Source organism: Colossoma macropomum, unplaced genomic scaffold, assembly GCF_904425465.1.
Source record: "Colossoma macropomum unplaced genomic scaffold, Colossoma_macropomum, whole genome shotgun sequence".
NCBI classification, from domain to species: Eukaryota; Metazoa; Chordata; class Actinopteri; order Characiformes; family Serrasalmidae; genus Colossoma; species Colossoma macropomum.
Genome location: NW_023494787.1, coordinates 21730096 through 21743542, shown reverse-complemented (window position 1 = coordinate 21743542; position 13447 = coordinate 21730096). Strand labels below are relative to the sequence as shown.

The window sequence follows — 13447 nt, the reverse complement described above, 5'->3', positions numbered from 1 at the left end:
GGAGCATATTTTGAGAACTATCACCAGCTGATTAAACGAGTGGGATCATGCTTTTACTTGATTGGAGTAAAAACCTGCAGCCACATCAACCCTTTGAGGATAAGATTGGTGACTCCCGAGTAGTAAAAGCGCCACCTTAAGTTTAAAGTAACTACAGAAGGACGATGATATCGATATATATATATTTTTCATTAGCATCACACTGTTAGAAATAAAGCTTCTGTGCAGGTACATTTTTTGTTCATCAAGGTAAAACTGTGTAAGTGTACCCTTAAAGGTACAACAGTGGTTTTAAGTTCCAATTGTGCACCTTAAATAAGTTTGTCCCAGGTTAAAAGTATGTATTTGTATCTTTTCATAACTTAATGTTTTGAAACAGAACAATAAAATAAAAAGCCTGGAGACGAGACAGGGTGTGTGGAGTCAATACAGCTTACAAAATATAATTTCAATGGATTATGGTACAGTTGCGTTTCCTAACTAATGGTACTGAGATGTACCCTTGACACACTAGGGGGCAGTGAGCACACTTGCCTGGAGCGGTGGGCAGCCCTATCCACAACGCCCAGGGAGCAGTTGGGGGTTAGGTGCCTTGCTCAAGGGCACTTCCGTCACGTACTGTCAGCTGAGGGGATCGAACCGGCGACCTTCCAGTCACAAGGCTGGTTCCCTGACCTCCAGCCCACGACTGCCCCAGTGTGCATGTCTGTCGATATATCAGTTTCGACAGACATGCACATGAAAAACATTGGATATGGCATCAGACCACTATTCCAATATCAGTGCATCCCATAAAGTAACGAGTGTAGTTGTAATTAATTTTACTTGATTGATTTGTCTTTCTTTTTGGAGAGCAGGTCGTTCTGCTGTTTGGTAAGAGTCTGAAGCTGAAGCTGTGTAACAGTTCTGCCTGCTCACATCCAGCATCTACAAACCCAGTCCACTCAGGAGACAAAGCCTGATATCCCTACACTTTGCATATCTGTTCAGCAGAGTGGGTGTACAGTCCCGAGGGGATGCATGCACGGGCTGAGAGAAGCCTCTGTGGACTGTGAAGTTTTTTGGCCTAAAGCTGCTACAGGACTCATATGTAGGACAAATCGGACGTGTTTCTCTTCAGAAGTTGGGGCTTCATTTTCAGAAGCCCATTGTTAATGCATACTCTAACCGCTCCGACTTTGAAGTGCTCCCACTTGAAGAGACGAGAAGGGAGCTCAAGACGGGTGAAAACAAAAAGAGCAGCTCAGACAGGGGAAGCTTAAAGCGAAGCGTTTTCCCTCAGCTGAGGTCCATAGGCTGCCATGCCTTGTTTCTCTCACCAATTCCTTCTTATCCCTCCTTGAGCTGTATGTTCAAAGCAGCTCTCTCCCTTTGTTGCATGGAGGATGACTGTCAATTTCCCAGCTTCAACAGGCAGACTTTTGCTGTGGTTTGAAAATAACGCAGAGTGGCTTTGAAAGAAAAGCCCAGCGAATTGCCATCGTAGGACAGAAGAGATGGGGGGGGGTGCAGAGAAAGAGCTCTGCTGTTTACATCACCAGGAGAGACACGTTTGCTGACAAGTAAGGGCATGTCTGAGTGACAAATCAAATCAGACTCCCAGGGAGGGCACAGCATCTGCTATAAATAAAACTCTCAGTTTTATCAACTACTCAGAAGATCCATCAGACAGGTTCTAAAAACAGACAGGGGTCTCTACTTGGTGTTTCATTGAAGGATAGGGCACATAGGTATCATTGTAAGATGCGAGACAATCCAAACAAACCAGTAAGACCATGTATTAGGCAAAGATCAAGTTTTGGCCTTGAGGTCTTATGACTAACTAGTCTGGGATAATCGGTCAAATCACTGTCGGGACACTGTTAGTATGGAAAGAATTTGCATGATACTGATAATATCAAATGATGCTGTAAAATACTGAAAATAGTTACAATCTATGCTACAAACCACTGATTTAGCTCATTGACTGGTTTGTATTGTAAATATGCTTTGCTAAGAGATGCAGTACATGAAATTACACCACATGCACAGGGCTTTGAAGTATTGTAGCAGTGAAATGGTAGCAGCTGAAATGACTACAATTAGAATAAATTCCTCAGCGTGTTATTCACTGGCAACAGTGTAAACCAAAATAAGAGCCAATTTACAAGAAATGAGCTTCTTTCTTTGGAAACAGGCTATTTAAAACCCAGCAGCAAAGGCAGCCCTGGACAGAAAGAAGTGAAATGAGTGTGCAGAGAATGCGAGTGTCATCTGTTATCTTCTGTTGGAGATAGAGATGACGTCTCAGTCGGGGCTGAGCTGGATCTTATGTAATGAAGTTATTCTGCCCTGTTAATCTTGCCCTTAGGCTATTGACACACATACTCATACCCCAACTTCCCCAACCACAATCTGCAAGCTTGATTATCACTGTAGAATAGAAAAGTAGTTCCTAAATGAGCCAAACGTGTGTATATTTGTTACAGCAGGGCTGGTTGTTGAGTATCTGTTTTGAGTTTAGCCTTGAATCTGCACTGTTTGTAGCACAAGATCAATAAAGATTGATTAGAACCCCACAGCCAATGGCTGAGCCTGAGGCAGGAGGTAGACTTGTATATGAGAAGTTTAGTCCGTGTCATCAGTAATAATGGAAGCTACGCCAGCCTGAACTCACACACCGAGATTAAATAATAATAATGATAATTATCATTATAAAAACGTGATTCTGAATATCTGTGTAAGAGGAGAAACATTGTATGGAGAGAGAACTTAAACAGTCATCCATTTAACATAAACACATATCAAAATAAAACTGTATAAATTAATAGTCACATAAACACAACCACCAAATTGAAACAATGCAGTAAATGTGGCTACAAAGCCAACTACCAGATTTTTATGAGCAGCACCACAAAAGCCACAAAGACAAGAAATGTAAAACGTATTGATCATTTTGAGAGATGCTCTCAACATTGGACAGGCTTTCGTCTACATTACTGTCTCTTTTGATCAATAGTAAAGTTTACTAATGGCAGCTAGCTATTAGGGCCTGACGATATTTTCCCAATTTAAAATGTATTTAAATTTAATTTAAATTTAAGTTTGCATTGATAAAGTTAATTGCTCATGCTTCCTTTATATTGTTACTCTCAGGGTTGGGATGTAACAGAATATAAGTATTGTACATGTTCAGAATGCAGAAACAAAGTTTCCGTATTCAGTCTAAGTTACATTCTGTAACAGCAGTGTTCAGAATACAGTTACTTTTTATATTTTTGGAAGAGTACTTTTGAACACTTACCCACTAAATAAAACATACAAACGAAACATGGCATGTAGCAAACATGCTAGACAAATTCTAGAGGCTCTCAATTAACGACTTCTTTACAAACACTGAAGGTCCTACTAAAGCCTGAGTAGACTGATAAATTAAGGTAATGATCCCAGTTATTCATCTCCTTGTTATTGAGGTCTGCTGAGTAATGATCAAATGAATAATCTCATCTGTAGTGATGTTTGCAAGTATTGGTGTTGTACAGCAATTGTGGGATTGTGGGGACAGCAGTGGACTGTAGTAGGCAGAGAAAAAAAAGTTAAGAATTTTCAGAACGTGATTTAAACAATAAGCAAATGTTTAATGAAACCTATTAACAGAACAATTACATGAAGAAAACTGCCAACAGTGATGAATAGAGTGAATTAAGTTCAAAAGTAAGTACGTAATGTAATGGAATATGTTACTGAACGCACTGAAACAAGTATTCAGACATCACCACCTTTTTAAAGTATTTTGCCCAACGCTGGTTACTGTATGCTGAAAGATCTTATAGACATACCATTTATGTCATTGTTTTTACATTTAAGCTGATTTTTTAAAACTATCTAAAGCACTCAGTAAAAGACATACATTGTAGTAAACTGTCTGATTCTGTATGTAGTGCACAAAATAGAATTTAAAAGCTGAAACAGGGACCATGTTATTTCATGCGTGTTATACTAGGAATTTTTTGGTTTGTCTTTCTTTATTCTGAGTCCAAGTTTCCAGTACAATATCCTGAAGAGTTTGTATTTTTTAGGTGCATGCAGCACACTCTTTTAGATTCAGAATACACTCAAGGTCTTTGCAGGGACAGTTCCTGTTATTTTTAGATCCCCTGTCACCAAAGGTTATGGACACAGGTGTGCCAGTTTATGCTGCAATGTATATAATGGTGCAGATCTAAACAGATCGGGGGCTTACAGACCAAGATGTTGCATGATGACTGAGGAAGATCTCTGCAAACTGAGAATGCAGATAACAGAGCACTGTTCGAATACAGAATACAGAATATGGGCATTGCATGCTGATATGAGAACTTCACTGCATACAGTCTCCAGGCTCTTTTCCATGGCACAAAGATTTACAACAATACCATGGATATAATGCTTATTATCTATCAAATATATTGCTTGTAATATAGCTAAAACAGAACGGCAATGTAACAACGTGTCAATGTAACAATAGTGTATGACCAGTAGAGATGATATATTGCCCAGCCCTGCTAACTATCTTCATCTGTGTAAGCATGTTGTTCAGTTGTTTTTACTATTGTTCCATTTTGGCCCCCTGGAGGCTCAGGCCTTCTGTTGCAGCCCTTTTGGGGGGGTGTGCAGCGGGGGGAGAGGCTCAGGGGGGACGCAAGTGCTGTGAATTATTCATTCAGGGCTTTCTTCCACTAAATCTGTCTACAGCTCTAATGAATAATTGGTCTCACCTCCGTTGAAACTAAATCCTAAACTGAACCTCCTCCCGGCACTCAAACGGATTACAGATGACTGACAATTGAGAAGTGACAAAAAATATTTCAGGCTGTCTTCTTGAATTTATCCGGCTGTGTTAAAATTCTGTTTGTAATGCTGGATCACATTTGACTTTTGAGAATGACATTGACTGAAAGACAAACATGTGAATTAAGGGAGAATATAATACAAGCTCACTGTAGTCCATTCATGTAAGTCATTGCTGTTTTTTTTTTTAAGTATAATAATAATAATAATAATAATAAGAAGAAGAAGAAGAGTAACTTTACAAGAGAAGGCAAAATGTTAAGTTAATGCAAAGAGTTTTCTAAGTGATTTGAAGCATTTCTATTGGTCCAATCATCATGACATTTTCACACAATGTAAAGGGCAGCTGCTGCGCTCAAATGATGTAGATTTTTTTTTTTTTTCTGGACAGCACTAAATTGTTCCTGTAAGCTTACATCATTTGACACTAATGTTATTTTGGAGAGACTAAGGTCCAGTTCTCTGGCTCAGGCCACTGTGAGTGTAGTGGGAGGGGGTCATGCTCTTCCCTGCGGCTTTCTGAGTCTACTAAGCTCCTGAAGCAGTGCAGTAGGCCCCCAGCCACTGCTAACGAGGAGCTAATAGAGTCATAGTGTAACAGGGGGACACAGAGAATAGGCGTAATCCACTTCAACTGCCCAGTCTAAATCTCTGGTCTTCTGCAGACTTGCAGAAATGCAAACTTTACATGCGGTTTACTGAGCAAGTCCACAGGACCGTAAAGCTATCTAACTCTTTCACTGATGTGGGCTGTAAGAGGGATAATGGAGACTGTTTTTTCATATAAACTTTGAGAGGCCGCTTTTGATAGACTTTGCTTTTGGAATTACCCAAAATTCATAATGAAACTCATGTGACTACATAAGCAAAATGGAAAGAGCTCCAAAAAACTATTAAATTATACTGACAAAATTATATTTTTTTAAACAAAGAACATATTTAAGTGGAAGCAAACTTCATTTAACTTGAATGTCACAGAACATAGACCTGAAGTTCATTGAGACCAGAGTAAAGTTTCAGAGTTCAGATATTTAGACTGGGCAAACAATGTATGTTCAGCAGTAACAGCTGCTAAGGGATTTTTGTTTTTTTTACAGTTTACTTTTTTAGTCATTCTCACAATTACTTCAAGAGCAAAGTTGTTTTCCTCAAAATAGCCCTGGTAAAACATTAATATCTTAACATACTGCAAATAAAAAGGAATACATGCTCCTTTATTAAAACAATTTTTGATCAAGAGCTGGGTGGGCCTCTGCAAACTGCACTGCACAGGAGGGACTTTGGGCCCAATGAGGGACTGCTGTCATCTCTGTAAAGTAAACCCTCCCCAGACAGCCAGGCGTGTGATTGGAAAATCCAGTAGCAAAGCTTCAACTGTACAGTTCACCCCTTTTCCCTGACTTCCATACTCAAGCACATATGCCATTAGAATGCTTTCTTGAATTAACCACTTTACCAACCCATATTCATATGTATGCCAGTAGTCTAGGGTTGACTGATCCATGAGCACTGAACCATGAGCCAAACGGGTAATGGGTTCGATTCCAGCTGACAGTATCCTGCTGCACTCTCTGTGCCCCTGAGCTAGGCACTTAAAACCAAGCACAGCAACTGGCTGGAGTGGGGAAACGCACCTAAATGACATAATGACACATTAATGTGACTATTGGACCAACAAGCAATCACAAAGAATGACTGGAATTTGTGAACTATTATCCTGAGAGAAATGCAGCCAGAGGGTTGAATTGGAATCGATCTTTAATGTAAACAGCATGGGCTCTTATAACAAACATCTGATGGGATAAAAAATAAACCATAGTAGATATAACAATGACAGGATATATCATTTAACTTAAATAACATAAATGATCAAATGTTTCTGATGGTCCTGAAAAAAACAAAACAAAGCAAAACAAAAAAACAAGATCCCTTAACTGACACACAAAAATCGTCTAATACTGACTACTTGGCAGCACAAATATCACTAATGTTTACACCATCTTACAAAAACAGAAGCTCAATATTGCTTTGGAATGTTACAGCAGTCTACCACAAGTCTGGTGGGTATCAAGGTGAAGGGAGGGCTGTATTTGCAAGCTTGTGTGGTATAGTTGCACTGACCAGGTAGGTCAGTGTGGGTGTACCCATTTAAAGCAGGGCTAATATAAGACACAGGAGGCTGCCTCCTTCACGATACTGATGCTGCCCCATTCAGTTAACAGTCTACAGTTTGTGTAGCATGAACTAGACGCTTGGAGACAGTGGTGGAGATGTACTTGGACTACACTGGCCTGCCGTTTTTGTTTTTTCTGTGCCGTTAGCTGCCGCCTGTGTGAGTCAGAGTCGTAATGCTGCGCTAAGTGCTAAAAGCCAAAGTCCCCAGGCTCAGCACACGCTCAGCAGGAAAGGCTCTCACCTTAAACAGCCTGGAAGGATGGGAATAACAACTGAAAGCTTTGGGATGGACCGAGCATTAACACAGCGAGCGCATGTGTATGAGGTGCAGGTGCATGATGTGTGAAGTAAGAGGGTGTTGGCTAGCTGACAGCAGGAGGTTTTTGTGCAGTGGAGGTTTTTGGACCTGAGGACCTGGGTCTCTCCAACCAGACGGGATGGGTCAGTGGCAACAAGAGCCGAAGTCCAGCAAACTCACTGTGACCAGACGCATTTTTTAAAAAAAGAAGTTTAGCAAGTATAGCGAAAGGAAAGAAAAAAAATATCCTTTTTTTTGTACTTTTTCTTTGACAGTTTTCTACAAGTTTTTTGTTTTTCTTCCAGTTTTCATTTAAGAAAAAAAAAAATCACTTGGTCCAGTGGAGGGGTTAGTTGCAGTCGTAGACAAAGTCATAATTACTGGGTTCTTTGGGGATAGGGGGCGGAGCCTCGGGGATCTGGATGTTCTCCAGATCCAGGAGGCGGAGCTTCATCTCCATGTTCAGAAGAGTGTCCAAGTCCGAGCGGGTGAATTCGCTGGTCATCTCCTTCCCCAACAGAGCATTCAGGCCATCTGTCCACATACAGTACTGAAAAAGAGCCGCATGCACAGACATATCAATAAAATACTGTTACATCATGGTATTTTAAGCTTTACAGTGTCCCTCAAGTAAACATTTAAACTTGCAAACCGTGACTGAAAACTAAACATACACACTCACTGGCCGCTCATCATCTTTTCACTCACTGTCCATATCTACACACCATAACTCACCATCTATTTTATCAGGTCCACTTTGTAGTTCTACAATTACAGATTAAAGTTCATTTGTTTCTCTGCATAATGTGTTAAGACTTTCTTTATCCTGTTAATCAATGTCCCACAGGACCACCACAGAGCAGGTATTATTTGGGTGGTGGTTCATTTTCAGCACTGCAGTGACCCTGATGTAATATCTTGTGTTCATATGTCAGTGTTAATGTGCTGATGTTTGCAGTTTATATTCATGTGCACTATGGGCATTATGATGCACATATGTTCAGGTTCGATATGATTTTTAATTTTGTGGTCAAGATTCAATTCCATTTTTATTAAAAATGTTGTATATGTTTAAAATCCTCAAAATGATTCTAAAGAGCTCTATTTATATACTGCGTGTTTAACAGGACTTTTTCAACAGAACCTTTCCAAATATCACACCCCCAAGAATTTATACTTGATTTATAAAAAGCCCAGTCATTTGACTGTGGGTCTGTACATAACAAGCCCCTTCCCCTCCTCACTTTACTCTAGTAGGTGCTTAATTGATTAATTATCTGTAGCTAATGTAGACTTTTGTTTTATATAAAACAACTTATTTTTATTAAAATTATTTGTGAATAGTATTCAAAGTATCCAGTGACTATATTTTGCTATTGCAGTTTTGGCATAATTTGAATAAACAATGGCCAGTTTGGGTCACGGCAAAATGTTAAGTAAAAAACACAGCTGGCCCACAGATTTGTTGAGATTTTTAATATGGCCCTTTTAGTGTCTGAGTTTGACACCCCTGCAGTAAGTGTACCTGATAAAATGGATAATGAGTGCAGATACAAGGTAAGTGTGTCTATTGCTGTATCCAGTGAGTGTATATGCTTTCTCTAAACCATTAAGAATATTTTAACCAATGACTGTGTTTGTGCAGAGATATGTTTGTAAGATATGAAGTAGATAAAATATGGAGTGGCTGAAATTGTGCTCGTTCTCCTGCTGTGATGTTTGTGTGGTTATTTCACCTCATGTTTGTCAGGAGCAATGAAGTTTAAATACTCGTCAGACTCATAGAGGATAGAGAAGGCCAACTCCAGCACTTCCTGTTAGGGAACGAGAGGGAGAGAAAGAGAGAAAATCAGTCAGATGCTAATGGGGCTGCTGTGTTTGCGTGCCTCCTACTGCGCGCCTTTCACACGTCTCCTCAGCACATATTACTACAACAGATGGCTAATCTGTCGTGTGTGTGTGTGCGCTGCATCTCCTGCTGGGCACCAGGGGACAGCACTAGGACAATCGGCAAAGGGAGCGTTTCGCCGCTTTACTGTAACAAGACGCTTCAGCACTGTGGCTCAGCTCCTGACAAAGTACAAGCAAAAGTTTTTACGATAGCTATCAGGGGGATCCACTTAGCACCACAGGCAAACATTTCTGGATACAAAACTGTCAGCATGTCGGACAAACCAGCCTTTACAAAACTGAAAAATTTATGCGTTGCAAATCCTTACAAGAGTCCTCCCCCACGGGGTACCAAGATTTTAAGTGGGCTTTAGTTGCAGAACACGCTTAAAAAAACACTTTATTTCTCCAGAAGTACCTTCAAAGTGTTGTGCCTGTTTCAACCAATTTGCCTCTGTTCCCAGTGGTAAGCAGGGAATCAAAGCCCAAGGAAACATGAGTGTATCGGAGAGCTCTCAGTAGTCACATGCTAGACCGTTACAAATGCTAAACAGTCACTGATAACTGTGCAGGACAATTCTCCTGTAAGCAGTATTATTGTGTACAGTAGTGGTGTAAAAATACATTCAGTGCATTGCTCTGAAGGTGGTGATTCAAACATATCCATTTGAGAAAGCTAGACTTTATTGTAATAGTATTCAATAAAGTATGCACACTCAGTGGAAATGTGGTACTTTTTTTTTTTTGACTGTTCCCCAATTTATTCCTCTCCAATTCCACCCACTAGTTAGGACTCCCCCAGTCACATGATACTACCAGTGCTAGGAGGGCGAAGGCTAGCACAGGCTTCCTCCGAGACCTGTGAAGCCAGCAACCACATCTTTTCGAACTGCCGCTCACGCAGCGTCACTGGACAGCCGAACGCGCTCGGAGGAAAGCGTCAGCCGCCAGTTCTGTTATGTCAGCTAACAGACGCCTGCGCTGACTAGCATCGCGTTGAGTGATGGGAGGAGGGGGGGGCCATCCTACCCACCCAGAGAGAGCGAGGCCAACTGTGCTCTCTTGGACTCCCGGCCATGGATGGCTGTAGCATCACCAGGGATCAAACTTGCGATCTCTTGATGATAGAGCCAACGCTTAGACGGTTGCGCCACTTGGGAGCCCCAGTGTGGCACTTCTTGAAGAAAAAAAAGCAAGGTGATCATGTAAAGTTTGGTTTGTGCTCCTTTTCATATACGCACAATTTGTGACTGCATTCATGAAATCCTGCTGTTGTGGGTTTCCATTCTGTCAGTGATGCCCACAAATGTGATTTGAGATTGTGGCCTTGATTCATAATGTGGTCTCCAGCTACTGCCACAGACAGTGTCTCTGCTTATTCTTCAGAAAGAATTATGGCTATAGGGTTTGTGTGGCTCCTCTCTTGCTGCCCAGAGGCAGCGGTCAGTCTGGGGCTCTCCCTGAACCCCTCAGCAATTCTTCTACTGCATGCTTATCGACAGAGCTATAAAGCTGGCTGAGACAGAGGCGTGACGCTCCTTTGTCTTTCCTGCTAAATTTATCAGCCTCTATCAGTCAGCAGCCGTGTGCGCATGGCAGGCTCGGGGGGCCTCTGGGCAGCTGAGTTCATCCAAGTAAACAGTGTTCACAGCAGCTTTATGAGAATATCTCTAGTTTAAACAAGAATTATATACATTATGATTTGTCTGTGAAATCTAAAAGGCATGACTGAAATGCTCTCAGACTCTCAGAGCTCTGCTGAAAGTGTGAGGAAACTTTCACTTTGTCTGGCCCAAGTAATTTGTTTTATACCTGCCACCAAACTCTTCGAATGTATGTCTCTAGAATAAGGAAGACATGAAGAAATAAACTCATTGACACGTCCCAGCCTGTAAACAGTTTAAACAGTTCGGAAAGGCATTTTTTTCAGTCATACGTAAAAAAATCAGCACTCCACTGTAAAAATACCTCATGCCTGGCAGTGTCTCTTATTAGTCAACCTGGCTAGACTGCACTGATAACTTGCTAGTACTATCTTCTTGCATTTTTTTAATGTACTATAATTATGCTGGACATGCACAGGCTAAGTACCATTTACACTCTTAAAAAATGAAGATTCCCAAACGTTACTTGGCTTACTTGGATGTACAGTTATTGGAAAGAACTTTAATTAGTACAGAACTTAGATTCTATGGATGTTCTTTAAACTGTGACTCTCATTTATAAAATGTTTCTTTAAAAGGGTCCATATCATTTTCCTCAGCTTTTTGAAAGACTTGTAGTATATAAACACTGATAAAATTTCAAAACATACTACTCACTCACAAGTCTATACAGTCTATAGATGGAAATTAGGCTGTAAAAACAGCCCATTATGAATTCATTGTTTTTGTATTTACATATACCTGCCTATTCAGCCTACAGCAGTTTAGCTCTGCCCAGTTATGCTAAAGTTGTAAAGAGTGTTCCAGCCCAGATTACTTTTTAAATGAGGGACAATACAGAACAGAGGTCATTTACATATATCAGTCTTACAAGCACAGTAAAAAACAGCCTGTTTAATTCTAAGAGTTGGAAAATTGTCAGATAAAATTAATTATGGTTTTTTTGGTACATAAAAACACACAATCGTGGACCCCCAATCATTTACTGAAAAGTTCTATAGGGATATATATGTCATTGCTCCAAATAACTCTTTTTGATTATATTTGGCTTCTTTCTTATTAAGGATGCAGCTTCTATTGTTAACTCTTGTCCTTACTAATGAACATGCATGCATAAGATTAAACAGAGTGTATTGTATTTTTATTGAGAGTGCAATAAAAAGATGTAAACTGTGTTGAATTTGGCTAGAGGTGGGCGATATGGTTTTTGTCTCATTAAAACAGACAAAAAAGCCAGTAGTGCCACATAGAAAACTTAAAATCTCTACAGTGCTTTTGTTCAAAATAGCATGCACTGCATTAAACCAATAAAACAGGACTAACTATGCTCTTTGTAATGAAACATAGTTGTACAGTGTTCTTTAAGTACTGAGGAAACCCACAAAATGCTCAGAAAAGCATATTGTGACATAATTTAGCTAGATTGACATACTACATTGTCTGTGGTTTCAAGAAAAGCAAGTAAACAATTTGGATATGAGCCCTTTAATATATCTTTCACTTAATCTGACCAAAGTCATTTGTTATACTGCTGACACTGAACTTGGCTTTGTTTAGCAGAGAACAAGAAAGGTGACACTGGAGGTGATATGAGCTGATGTTTATGAGTCATACAAGCACAGACAGCCAGAGGATACACAGCTAATCCAGGGACAAATACTGATAAATCCACCCAAGTCTCTCCCTAACATACACACAAACACACCCATTCACACATCCCCATACATACACACACATACACACACCACACACTCACTCACTCACCTTGTTCTGCTTCAGGGCTCCTTTCTCTTTCATGTGCGGACAGTCCTTGCCAGTGACGACAGCTTTGATGTCAGCCACGGGCACTGCCAAGAGGAGAAAGGAACATTGAGCCGGGTCTGTCTCAGCTATCAGAAGTTTTCACTGAGCTACACTGATGCCGTCAGTTACACTTACATTTGTCCTGCAGAGAGTCGTGAGGCACCTCTCCCTGAGGGCTCTCCTCCAAGTCCCCATAGTGCAGCACTTTATGATTGGGCGATAAACGACAGTACCAGAACTTATCTGTAAGAAGAACAGAAAAACAGAGTGTCAATCCAACTGATCTACTCAATAGTTTGGTGGCATAGGTGTGTCTATTTTGACATGTCAATAAGCAAACAATTTCTCATTTTGTTGCTGTCATAAGAAAATCTAATACCATTTTCTTTCAATTTGCATGTTTTTTTACACCATTTGAAAATGCCAGCTGCTCTTTACACTGTGAAAACGTCATACTTATGTACTTAATTTAGTAAAATCACGTTTTTTAGGCTGGATGGTAGACCCTTCAAAGCTAACAGTGTTGTCATGTGTACATGCTGTCATGACTCTTAGCAACCATATGCACCCTTTAAAAATGTGTACTGAAGCACTCAGTTCACACCGAACCAAAGAATAATTAGCATATATTTCAATAGAAACATATAGGAAGAGTTAATAGCTCACTAAAACAACATCAAATCTATTTAGACTGTGAAATCTATAAAAAGCTCAAGTAGATCTACAGTTGATTATAGGAAGAATGCTACAGGAAGTTGATTGTTTAAGTTTCATGTCTTTTTAATGTCACAGTTCAATAAAGCCACCC

The 13447-nt window shown here is 40.2% G+C and overlaps 1 protein-coding gene across 4 annotated transcripts in view; it reads right to left on the bottom strand.

Annotated features, from left to right (window-relative positions):
- Positions 1–6549: 6549 nt before the first annotated feature.
- The window catches only part of elmo1 (engulfment and cell motility 1 (ced-12 homolog, C. elegans)), a 103134-nt gene continuing 96236 nt past the window's right edge, over positions 6550–13447 (bottom strand). For all 4 annotated transcript variants that reach the window (XM_036566424.1, XM_036566425.1, XM_036566423.1 and 1 more), the window contains 4 exons: positions 12775–12882; positions 12601–12683; positions 9019–9096; positions 6550–7832 (listed from right to left, as the gene is read on the bottom strand). In XM_036566424.1, the coding sequence (XP_036422317.1) occupies positions 7632–7832; positions 9019–9096; positions 12601–12683; positions 12775–12882 (470 nt within the window). In that variant the 3' untranslated portion in view covers positions 6550–7631. The remainder of the gene's footprint in view (positions 7833–9018; positions 9097–12600; positions 12684–12774; positions 12883–13447) is intronic.